The following is a 12,788-nucleotide window of genomic DNA, read 5'->3' on the forward strand; positions in this document are numbered from 1 at the left end:
GTATCCACAGTCTACCAGCAGGACAGAGTGGGCTGTGTCATTATTTGTCAAGCCCATCTGTGGAAAGGTGCCTGCTGCCTCCGATTGTCAAGTCCAAAGGCACGCTCCAGCGGGTCCTGCCAAGGCCGGCTTCCTGACAGCGCCTGTTCATTTTCCTGTCATAGCATGCCACGGCACTTGTACCACTGCGGTTGGACTGTACAGTGTTATCAGCAGAAGCCAAAGCCTTTTCATGTTGCTGGTAATAATGAGATGCACAAAGGAATGGCAGGGAGAAAGGTGGCAGAGAGGCAGGCCCGGTGGAAGAAAATTAAGAAAAGCTTGCATTATTGAAACAGCCTGAGATAAGACTCCTTGCCTTGCTTTTTTCTACCCTCAGAAATTTCTGTACATGCATTTAAAGAAAAGGATAAGTTGGGAAAGTTTTAAGTTCTGAAATGACTCCTCTTTGAGAAAGGTAGTGTATAGATATTTTCATTCATTTGTAAATAGGCAGGGTAGCAGAGTAAGATTTCTAGGGGCTGTTAGGATTGCTGTGTGAGACCTGAGGCTGGTTTGAGAGTCCCTCTCTCCCCTTCTGGGGACCCTTATACCCATCCTGGCAAAGACTGACTAGAAAGCAGAAATATCTCAGCCTTGGTGTCCAGTCTTTTGTTCCCCACCATTCGGATCCCCAACATGCCTAGCCGAACAATTTCTAAGCATCTTCTGAGAGATGCACTTCTTGGATATCTTTTGCGTTGTTAGGATTCATGTATCAGGGAAGCAAAAAATTTCACAAATGGCAACGCATTGAGTTCTTTATCAGACAATCTCTGGACACAGGTATGTTTAAATGAATAGCTGCTTTGACAAGTCATCAAAAGTAAAGCACCTTGGGAATGAAGAACAAGCCAGGTTTCTAAAAGGGAAGAGAGAGTGGACCCATGGTACTACAGGGCAGAAGAGAGGAGAGGATTGGAGGTGGGGGAAAGGAGCCGCAGTGAAAGCTGGAGAAATACCCTTTTATCCGGACTTACTAAGAACTATATAGATTCTGGAAAGAGGATAATCTGAATTATAATTCCACCTCTGCCAAGTTACCTGCCTGTTAGTGACTTACTTTTCTCAAAGAAGATTCAGAATAGTGATACCTGACATAAAATTTTGGTGAGAATGAAAGCAAATAGCAGAAAATCAGACATATAACAGATACTGTCAACTACAAATTGGCACTTGCCATGGGTGCTTGTCATTTACTCTACAAGAATTGAATCATGTGCTGCTGCAGCTGCTGACCTTCAACACCCCTCAAGGAGTTCAGGGAGGAGAGCAGAAATGAGACACTCTGTTCTCAGGGGAAACTAGCAGCACAGGTCCTCAGATAGTCAGATAGTCTCAGGAGCTGATTTTATGAGCTCAATTCTTATATCTCCTCATATCTAGAAAAGCACTAAATTCCTTCACGGTGACAATTGTTTCTCGTGACTAGCAGAAGCTTCATGAGACCAGCAGAAACTTTTAAATATGTGCTTACTTGCATGTACTCCCCCTTTACCAAACTCACATTTTTATCATCCTTCGCCCCCACCTGTTTGGAACAGTTTCTCTAGAACTATCTGAGGTGCTATCTCCTGGGCTGCAGCCCTCATATCACCCAAATAAAACTTAATTCGCCACTCTTGTGTTGTGTTTTTTTTTTTTTTTAATTGACAGCACCAAGCATGTGTTGGCTCATTTTTCCCATTTCTCTTGACTTTCCCTCCATGATTTTAAAGTTGGCTTTTCCATCATCCATCAGATCTACAGGTTCAACTATGCTACTCCTAGACAAGCTTTAAACACAAGCCCAGTGGGAATTCATTGTCAGTTTCTTGGTGAATGGAAAGACTACAACTAGAGAAAAGCTTCCAAATACACTAAGCCTGCCCCAGAAATCCCCTCCCTTTTGTTGCAGTCAGGCTGCATCAGCCTGGATCCCATGAGCTGTGCTGCAGCCTCTCCCTCTCAGACCTCAGTAAGTCCGGGTTGAGGACAGGGCACACGAGTTGGTAGGTGCGATTTCCATACACCTCTGGGTAGTGTCAACACCTGGTTAATTTCAATTTTTAAGGGCCATTTGGTTATTTTAATGCCTCACAAGGGAGTTGAGGCTTCTGTGACCTCCTTCCTTATGCTCCCACAGAGACTTCTCTACGTGTATTAGGCCAAATCTGTTTGGAAAAAGGCCCATGAGCCGCTGGTAACCCACTTTTGAAACAGCATTGACGAGCCTTGTTAAAGGCAGAATTGACTACATGGTTATTCAAATGTGCTAACATCCCTGGTGTTAGTTGCTCAGTCATGTCTGACTCTTTGTGACCCCATGGACTGTAGCCTGCCTATGGGATTTTCCAGACAAGAATACTGGAGTGGATTGCCATCCTTCTGTCTGGCTTCATCTACAAAGCATTAAGTTACAATTTCCAGTGATGATGAGTTCTGTTTATTTTCACTTCCTTCCACAACCTCATGCTCAAGTGCTCAAAACCTCAATAGTTCCTAAGGGCTTTCTAATGGGTTCAGTTGGTGGTTAAAATTTTTTTCCCAGCTTATCAAAAACCTATGTAACTTCATTCACTGGGGCAGGGCAGTGGGGGGGTACTTAACACAGGCAAATTGGAATAACTAATTGATTTTTTTTTCAACATAACCAATCTCTTTTTTAGATGGGTGATTTAGATGCAGCAAAGGCCATCCTATTTTAAAAACTCCAGGAACTAGAAAGGAGCCTGCTGCTGCTGCTAAGTCGCTTCAGATGTGTCCGACTCTGTGCAACCCCATGGACTGCAGCCCACCAGGCTCCTCCGTCCATGGGATTTTCCAGGCAAGAGTACTGGAGTGGGGTGCCATCGCCTTCTCTGAGAAAGGAGCCTAGGTCTACTTAAATAATCTTTCAGGTTTCTAATATCTCAATCAGAAAGTTATGTCTTCCCCCCAAATCCCTTGACTCAGTGTCTTGAAATAACGTGCACAGCAGAGACAAATTTTCAAGAGGGTGTTACAATCACAGTTGCAGAGATGATTGAAAGCTCAAAGGGCCAAGGAGAGCATTTGAAACACAGACCCATGACACTTGCAAGATATTCCTCATCTCATCTTGTTCTCTTCCTTCAACTATCTTGTAAGGGCCTGTTTGTGATTACCTGAGACGGAAAGGAAGTCATCTACCGAGGTGATGTCATCCACAGCCTCTGTCAGCACTCGAACTTGCTTTTCCCACTGGTCCTTGAAAACGTCCATGTTGTCTTGAGCAACTTTGCTCTGTGGCCGGGCAGCCAATGTGAGAGCAGCATTGATGACCTATTTGTTAGAAATAATCCATGGACATGAGGATTACACTCATCAAAACAGGAACAAGCAAGTCAAAGACCATGTTGAAACCCTGGACCTTGCAGCTTCCGCAGATAAGGGGATTCTTGGTATTTGGGAGGACAATCAAAACATGAAAGATGGAGTAGGTTATCAAATACTAGTCTTTGTTTGCTCTTCTTTTTTTAAGATATAGGTTGCCAAAAGTGTATATTGAACCAAGTCTTTTTAGCACAGATGGGGCAGAGATATAACTCTTGTTCTCCACATACAAGCATATAATTTTGTGAGGGAGATGAAATGAATAGATATGGAGTGTTGAAATAACAATTCAAGACAGAAAAAGTCAATAGGGGTGGAAAAGACAATAATCACTACAGTAATTTTGGAGAGACTGGAGCAATTAGCAGTTCTTTTTGAGAAAGGCAGAACCTGAAATGGTCCATGACTGATGGGTAGCACTTTCCAGGGAGAGGAAAATGGACAAGGCAAGGAATGAGTGACATGAAGGCTGGAGTGCACAAGATCCAAAATATCAGCTGTGGAAACAAAGTGAATGAGGCTTACCTGAGGACACAAGCTGTCAATCTGAGTGGCTGCCATCCGAACTAATTTCACCCCTTCTTCATTGTTGGAGATGGAACAGGCCAAATTGGCAACCTGTATTGAAGAGGATTGAAGTGAAAATGATGTTAGGGCAAAGGGGAAATAGGCTGCTGTGTGACTTTGCACCTTCCCTGGAGAGTGCCACATCCAGGAGAATCCTTTCATAAAGAAGATAAAGGGACCCTTTTGTGTTCAACCAAATATTACTCAGCCTTATGCCAGTAGGCATTTCTGCCAGAAGAACAAGGTGTTAATAACAAGTCATTGCTTCAAGATTCTTGAGTACACGCAATAATGCATTTTAACTGGGCTCTTCTTAACTCTCTTCCTCTCCATCTATACTCTCACTTGAACCTCCTAAGGCTCATTATTAGGTGCTGTGATTATTACTGTGATTTTGGCCACGTCAGTACTAAATTCTGAACAGTGAGAGAGATGCCGTGGGCGATACTTTTGATTTGAGACTCAAAGTAAACTAAAAACCAGAGTCCGTTACCCCCAAAGAACCCAGGATCTGCCTGGTACAGTCTGTAGGGAAGATGTCAGTCCACCAGGAGTCAACTCAAATGCTTTCAGGGGCTAGGGAAGTCTGAGAAGTGTGCAAAAGGGCTAGTATAGTCCAAAAGGCAATGGAGGAATTAGAACATGCAGGTCTAGTATAAAGGCATTCAGATTTGGTATTTTAAACATATTATATCAGCCAAAACAGCTGAAGTGGATTCAAATTCCTAGGTCAAGCGTTTCAATGTGTGTCATTCCTTTTCTTCAAGGAGTTAGAATTGGTAATACAAGGTCAGATTGACTGGACAAGGTCAACAACACATAAAGTGATGATCAAAACGCTGAATGTCTCATGAAGCTAGTGTCAAGAGAACAGGAAGGTGGGGATTAGAAGGGACAAAGGAGAAGGGAAGGGCTGCCAGGGCTGGGAGCAGGAGGGCCAGTAGAGCAAGTGATTAGCAGACAGAACCCTTGGGAGCCTCCTGGCCACCTGCCTTTGTGTCTGCTCACTTCTGCCTTTCAAAACCAGATCACTTCCCTATTACACCCTTAACGCCCTGGTGGATTCGAATGCACTGTGCAAGCATATAGCATCTAATGTGAAAGAACCATCACTGTAGAGCAGAGGAGGAGCACACAACTGAGATCACTAGGCTCAACCATTAGCCAGTTCTGTTAAGTCACGTCACATTAGGAGGACCGTTTCCTTATCAGCAAAAGGAGATGGATAAAATAGTGATACTAGGGGTATATTTCAAGTTTATCCCAGTGAGAATATACCCTATGAGAAACCACAGATTAAGGTCCAGAAGTTATCACATCATTTCTTACATTTTACAGTTTACCTTTGATTCTTCAGATAATGTTCATTATGTTACTTAGTTTTCAAAGAGAAAGACAAATACGCCTTATTATACCCATTCACAGGATACTAAACCCCCAGGGTATGAGGAAGTTCCTTGGAGGCAGAGCAAAAATTAATAATGCAACTTCTTGATTTCTTTTTGTTATATTGTCTCCACACTCTGCTTTTTTTTTATTAATCTTTGTTATATTTATATTCTAGTGAATTTTTGTATTCCAAATGCCAGAATAACTGTGTGGCATAGAATCGGTGCTCAATACATGTTTACTGAATTAAAGAATAGCCTTTTAATAGCTTTTAAAAAATTGTATATAGTGATTTGGAATACATAATAAGTTAAAGATGCTCTTAAAGTTGTTAGCCCTTTAATTTGGCTGGACAAATTTTCACATTACCTTCTAGCACATGCTTTCCAACACCATGGAGCTAAACAAAGGCTCCCATATTCTGGTCCATTGTTTGAGACCAGAATGCAGTGACCCTGTCCATGATGACATGAGAAATCAGGATGATGTGATGAATTTTCCAGAAAGATATATGCATATAATTTAAAATTCTGTCTTTTAAATGCTTTGCATTTCCTCTGTTGAAAATCCTTTCATTTTATGAAATGATGATTTGGATGATGCTTTTGTTTGCTCTTTATCATTCTTGCTTGGTATGTAATAGAGACCTAAAGTTACACTTTTGCATTGCAGTGAATAATTTCTAGAACTTGGCATATAACTCTATATAAGGACAACAACATGAAAACATTTAAATGCTCCTAGAATCAGGTCTTGGGTAATATTTGTTTGCATCTTTGTAAGATGAAAAATAAGAAAATGCCAGCACTCTCAATGAGATAAAGGTGGTAAACCAAGTATTCAATGTCTATTGACCTAAAAATATTAATAAATAGGAAAGAGAACCATATATTATGTATCTTCTGATGGAATGACATAACACTACCTATGAAACAGTCTTACCAAAAGCAACAACAACAACAACAAAAACATAAAAATGATCAGTCTTAGGATAAATTCTCAATTTACAGAAATCCAAGGGACAAACATGTAAAATAAAACCACGTGGATGCACTTGTGAAAATCCTAATGGTAATAACTAGTGGAAAAATGTCAGACTTCTGTGGATCCTGAAGAGGACAAATAAACCATTACATAATCATAAATATGTAGGTGAATTTATATATATGTACATTGTAAAACAAAGAAATTTAAATATTGACTAAATATTGGATGATATTACAGAGTTAATGCTTTAAAATACCCTAGCAATACTTGTTATTTTATTTAAAGTGTCCATAGCTTAATGAAGTGATAGATTTGAGATCTGTTTCACAGTTTTTTAGAGTAAAGGAAAGGAGTGGAGGTATAGAAAAAATAAGACTGGCTATTAGCTCATAATGGTTGAAGTCGGGTGATAGTATATGATGGTTTATTATATATGCTCTACTGTTGGATATGCTTGAAATTTTCCACAATAAAAAGTTTTTTTTTTTAAAGTAGTAACTGCAATCTATTATAACACCAGTTCCGGTAAAATTCTTTTTGGTATTTATGCAAGGTTCAAGGGAGCCCAGTATAAGTCAAGGAGAAGCCTGAGTGTGGTTTGGAGGTAAGGCTTGCAGACAACAGAAGAGTCCCATCCTGGAGAAGGGAATATGGTAATGGACATATAAGCCACAGAGGTGGCTCTCCAGAGCACACAGTCTCCTGCATGTGTTGGTGGCAGGTCCCCAGGCAAAAACTGATCTTGGTAACAGACTGGGCTCCTCACATCTCCTATGTGAGGGAAATGCCAATCAGTAACATCCGTTGTCATATGTATATATATGCTTCTCTTTGTGTATCTTTTGAAATTCACTCAGTCGTGTCCGACTCTCTGCGACCCTGTGGACTGTAGCCCACCAGACTCCTCCGTCCATGGGATTCTCCAGGCAAGAATACTGGAGTGGGTTGCCATTTCCTTCTCCAGGGGATCTTCCTGACCCAGGGATCAAACTCAGGTCTCCTGCAGTGCAGGCAGACGCTTTAACCTCTGAGCCAACGGGGAAGCCCTTAATAAATTCTATTATAGCTCAAATCTAATGTGAGAGCCTCACTGCCCAAAAGAATCTTAGTAAGGAGAATAGTGCTAGCAACACAGCAAAAATAAAGAGCTGGTAACTACCAATAATGCTTTAATTATTTATTCTTTTTAGCTTATTAATCTGTAAATCCTAAAGTCTGGCAGCCTCTACTCTGCAATATACACCTGCTGCTTTTTTGTTCAGTCGCTCATTCATACCTGATTCTTTGCAACCCCATGGACTACAGCACACCAAGCTCCCCTATCCTTCACTATCTCCCAGAGTTTGCTAAAATTCATGTCCATTGAGTCAGTGATGCCATCCAACCATCTCATCCTCTGTCACCCTCTTCTCCTTCAGCCCTCAGTCTTTCCCAGCATCAGGATCTTTTCCAGTGAGTTGGCTCTTTGTATCAGGTAGCCAAAGCATTGGAGCTTCAGCATCGATCTTCTAATGAATATTCAGGACTGATTTCCTTTAGGATTGACTGGTTGGATCTCCTTGCAGTCCAAGGGACTCTCAGGAGTTTTCTCCAGTACCACAATTCAAAAGCATCAGTTCCTCGGCACTCAGTCTTCTTTATGGCCCAACTCTCACATACATACATGACTACTGGAAAAACCATAGCTTTGATTATATGGACCTTAGTCAGCAACATGATATCTCTGCTTTTTAATACACTGTCTAGGTTTGTCACAGCTTTTCTTCCAAGGAACAAGCATCTTTCATGGCTGCAGTCACTGTCTGCAGTGACTCTGGAGCCCAAGAAAAGAAAATCTGCCACTGCTTCCACTTTTCCCCTTTCTGTTTGCCATGAAGTGATGGAACTAGATGCCATGATCTTGGTTTTTTGAATGTTGAGTTTGAAACTGGTGTTTTTACCCTCTAAGCCCACTTAAAATCAGAATTCCATCTGCCATGTATTCTAAACACCCTCAAAATATTTCCAACATGATGCTAAGAATTTCACTATCTCCAAAGGCAGGCTTGTGTATTTTAAATTGGTTATAGACTTAATCAAAATCCTTATCTTTCTTATTTTCTTTTGGCTTACCTTTGTGCTTCTCACTGGACTCACTGACATAGCGGTGCCTCTGAATATGGTTTTATATATTGTAATTTTGAGAATTCTGGCATCCAGCACTAAGTTTCAGTCTAGAGGTAACTACCAATCAATAACACAGTTTTAAATGCCAGTGAATATTTTAACACGAGTACAAGACTACCGCACACAGTAGAAACTTAATGATTGATTTGATCCATTGAAGGAGGGCATGGCAACCCACTCCAGTATTCTTGCCTGGAGAATCCCATGGACAGAGGAGCCTGGCGGGCTACAGTCCACAGGGTCACAAAGAGTGTCCAATGTGCACTCACACACATACACATACCTATTCTTTAACTACAGTGCTTATGTTATCAGAAACTCTCTAGTGAAATAAAATGTCCTATTTTTCAAAGCACAATATGTTCTCCTTTAATAAAATTAGCATGATAGTCTTCCTAAGGAGATGGGAAAGGGAAGGGAATAATAGACTAGAATCAGTAGACATTTGAAAAAAATTAATGAGTAAAAAAATAAACTGTAAATCAAAACTGAGTGATGTGGTTGTATTTACTAGAATTTCAAAACCTGCTCAAATCAACTAAATAGATAACATTTACAGTCTGGAGCTGGCCTCTGCTTTCTCTACTTCTGAATTGTTTACAACTTAGCTCGGCAACAAGAGTCAATTGCCTTCCTAGGAGCTCAGAAAACAAAGTCAATCATCAACTATTAAATGTTGGGCTATTTAGATTGATTTGTGATTTCTGGAAGTAACTAGGCCATGAGTAAAGGTGGCATAGCTCCTTGGTGAGCTAATGGTACTAAATTTCCCAAGACTCTCAGGAAGGAAGCCCTCCTCCCTGAGTTCTGAAAGCATAATGGATTTGGGTGAGTAAAAGCTGAAAAGACTGAGTCAAGTCTTCTATACTTGACTTAGTGGCTTAATAACTGGTTATCTTGGAGTATAGAAGGACGTTTAGCAGCGTTCACTAAATCGTATGCCGCTGACTACAGGAGCTTTAAGGGTTCCAGCAAAAAAAAAATGCCCAGTACTTCTGGCTGGGAATCAATAAGATATCTTACCTCTCCACATCATGGAGAGGTAAGATATCCATCTTACGATACTTTTCTGATTGCCTGCTTAGCACAATTTCATGGGCTCAAGTTCAAAGACTCGGATACTTTTTGCTCTTCTGGAGCTACACAGTGTAAACAGGTGGGGCAAACAATGATATCATTAGCAGTTTTAGAAAGACAATAAACTAGCAGGGAGAGCTGATGCTGATTCTCCAAAGAAAGTAACTTGCTCCTTAAACAGAATCTGTATAATTAGCATCCGTTTCCCAGCCCTTTAATCATCACCTTGGCTGACCAAAAACAGAGTAGAGATACTCCAGGGACACAGATGGCAGAGTTAAAACTGACAAAATCAGAAATGTGTGGAGCCCTCATAAAAATATATTATGACTATTTTAAGTGTCTACTTCCCTGGCTCAGACGGTAAAAGCATCTGCCTACAATGAGGGAGACCCAGGTTCGATCCCTGGGTCGGGAAGATCCCCTGGAGAAGGAAATGGCAACCCACTCCAGTACTCTTGGCTGGAAAATCCCATGGATGGAGAAGCCTGGTAGGCTACAGTCTGTGGGGTCACAAAGAGTCGGACATGACTGACTTCACTTCACTATTTAAAATGCAAGATGATTTTAATCAAACACACATCAATAAACACTCCACAGCTCAAATTCCTGATGAACAGAACATCACAGCCATCAAATTTATCTGTTTGATTTTATTCCTTGTTGATCTATTTGATTTATTATTTTTTATTTCCAAATTTTTATTGGAGTATGTGTGTGCATACTCAGTTGTGTCCAATTCTTTGCAACCCCATGGACTATAGGCAGCCAGGCTCCTCTTGTCCATGGGACTTTCTAGGCAAGAATACTGGAGTGGGTTACTATTTCCTCTTCCAGGGCATCTTCCCAACCGAGGGACTGAACCCATGTCTCTTGTGTATACTGCCTTAGCAGGCAGCTTCTTTACCACTAGCACCACCTATGAAGCCCTTATTGGAGTACAATGCTATGATACTTTCTGCTGTACAGCAAAGTGAATCAGCCATACATACACATACATCCATTCTTTTTAAAATGCTTTTCCCATATAGACCATAGTCCATATAGGAGTACTGTGAAGAGCTCCCTGTGCTACACAGTCTGTCTTTGTTGCCTATCTATTTATATATACTGTGTATGTGTTAATCCCAAGTTTCTAATTTATCTCCCTGTCCCCAGCTTTGCTCTTGGTAACCATATGTTTGTTTTATATGTCTGTGAGTCTGCTTTTGCTTTGTAAATAAGTTCATTAGTATCATTTCTTAAAATTCCACATATTAGTAAAATTATATGCTATTTGTCTTTCTCTGAGAAAATTGTGGGTTTGTGTGGACCCACACAAGAGAATGTAGTTCCGTCTCAAAAATACCATAGCTTTGTTTGAACACTTAACAAGAAAAGTCAAAATACCTGGAAGGCTGTGCCTTAATTAGACATTTAAAATCTCTGCTAATATAGTTTTTAGGCATTTAACTCCAAAGTGATATGAGGTGCATCAGAAAGACAAGAACATTTTCTTATTTTCTGGTCTTGGAAATCAAATTACATTTTTAAATATTCCTAATTCTGTTCAGTTCCAGACACCAGCACATATTCAGTGCATTCAACCCCCCCATGCTTTATCATTTCATTAATTTTTACAGCTTCAAGTATCATATGGGTGTTTTTAAGAAGAACCTACGTTTGAAATAAAGCAGAATAGCAATTCACAGGTTTGTAAAGCACTTGTTTCTCGAGTTAATATTTCATTATCATCATAAATTTGAGTATAACATGAATCTATTTACTATTAAAGGGGAATTTATGGAATTTCCAATCCCCACAGTCACATGGTCATATAAAATCATAAAGAGAAGAGATGGTGATGCAAATTCCAGGCAAATGTTATTCTCTATGCAATCATCTCAATGAAGAGTGCTATGGTCTCAATCTGAAGATTTACTCTGTTACCTGTCCTAATACTATTAGGACACAAAATGCTGTTCATATATACCTATCCTGAATAGAATTTTAAGGTTCATACAAGACATACCTCCTATATTACAGTTGGAGAATATTTTAATTCAGTTAAGAGACAAAACAATATACTTATGAACTTCCTGGACACAGTAGATTTACTGGCCACCTTCACAGCTTGATTGGAAGAGAGCCCAAAAAGACTGGCTGCCCCAGAAAATGTTTGCAGAAGTGTCTCTCTTTCATGCTGAGATATTATAAAATCCTTTTAAAATATAGCTGCCTCAGACCAAGATGAGTTTATCAACCAGATTATCAGTAACTGAGTTTCTGAAGGACTGAGGAGGCTTAGGCAACAGGGAAAATTTGATCAGAGAAGGATGGCTCAGGAGAGGTTGGCAGCTGAAGGCGGCATGAAGACACAGGAGGGGAGAAAATGGGAAACACTTTTTTTTGCTTTTGTTTTAAAGGATCTCATCATCTCTTTAACAAGTGGTGCTGGGAAAACTGGTCAATCACTTGTAAAAGAATGAAACTAGAACACTTTCTAACACCATACACAAAAATAAACTCAAAATGGATTAAAGATCTAAACGTAAGACCAGAAACTATACAACTCCTAGAGGAGAACATAGGCAATACACTCTCCGACATAAATCACAGCAGGATCCTCTATGACCCACCTCCCAGAATATTGGAAATAAAAGCAAAAATAAACAAATGGGACCTAATTAACCTTAAATGCTTCTGCACATCAAAGGAAACTATCAGCAAGGTGAATAGACAGCCTTCAGAATGGGAGAAAATAATAGCAAATGAAGCAACTGACAAACAACTAATCTCAAAAATATACAAGCAACTCCTGCAGCTCAATTCCAGAAAAATAAACGACCCAATCAAAAAATGGCCCAAAGAACTAAATAGACATTTCTCCAAAGAAGACATACAGATGGCTAACAAACACATGAAAAGATGCTCAACATCACTCATTATCAGAGAAATGCAAATGAAAACCTCAATGAGGTACCATTTCATGCCAGTCAGAATGGCTGCGATCCAAAAGTCTACAAGCAATAAATGCTGGAGAGGGTGTGGAGAAAAGGGAACCCTCTTACACTGTTGGTGGGAAAGCAAACTAGTACAGCCACTGTGGAGAACAGTGTGGAGATTCTTTAAAAAACTGGAAATAGAACTGCCTTATGACCCAGCAATCTCACTGCTGGGCATACACACTGAGGAAACCAGAATTGAAAGAGACATGTGTACCCCATGTTCATCGCAGCACTGTTTATAAT

General features: G+C 40.2%; 1 protein-coding gene across 3 annotated transcripts in view; it reads right to left on the reverse strand.

Annotated features, from left to right (window-relative positions):
* Positions 1 to 12,788, reverse strand: part of CTNNA2 (catenin (cadherin-associated protein), alpha 2) — a 1,195,405-nt gene that overhangs the window by 111,232 nt on the left and 1,071,385 nt on the right. For all 3 annotated transcript variants that reach the window (XM_010863262.1, XM_010863261.1, XM_010863260.1), the window contains exons 9-10: positions 3,898 to 3,990; positions 3,165 to 3,321 (exon numbers count right to left, since the gene is read on the reverse strand). In XM_010863262.1, coding sequence (XP_010861564.1) covers positions 3,165 to 3,321; positions 3,898 to 3,990 — 250 coding nt within the window. The remainder of the gene's footprint in view (positions 1 to 3,164; positions 3,322 to 3,897; positions 3,991 to 12,788) is intronic.

Source organism: Bison bison, unplaced genomic scaffold (assembly GCF_000754665.1).
Source record: "Bison bison bison isolate TAMUID 2011002044 unplaced genomic scaffold, Bison_UMD1.0 scf7180017864489, whole genome shotgun sequence".
NCBI lineage: Eukaryota > Metazoa > Chordata > Mammalia > Artiodactyla > Bovidae > Bison > Bison bison.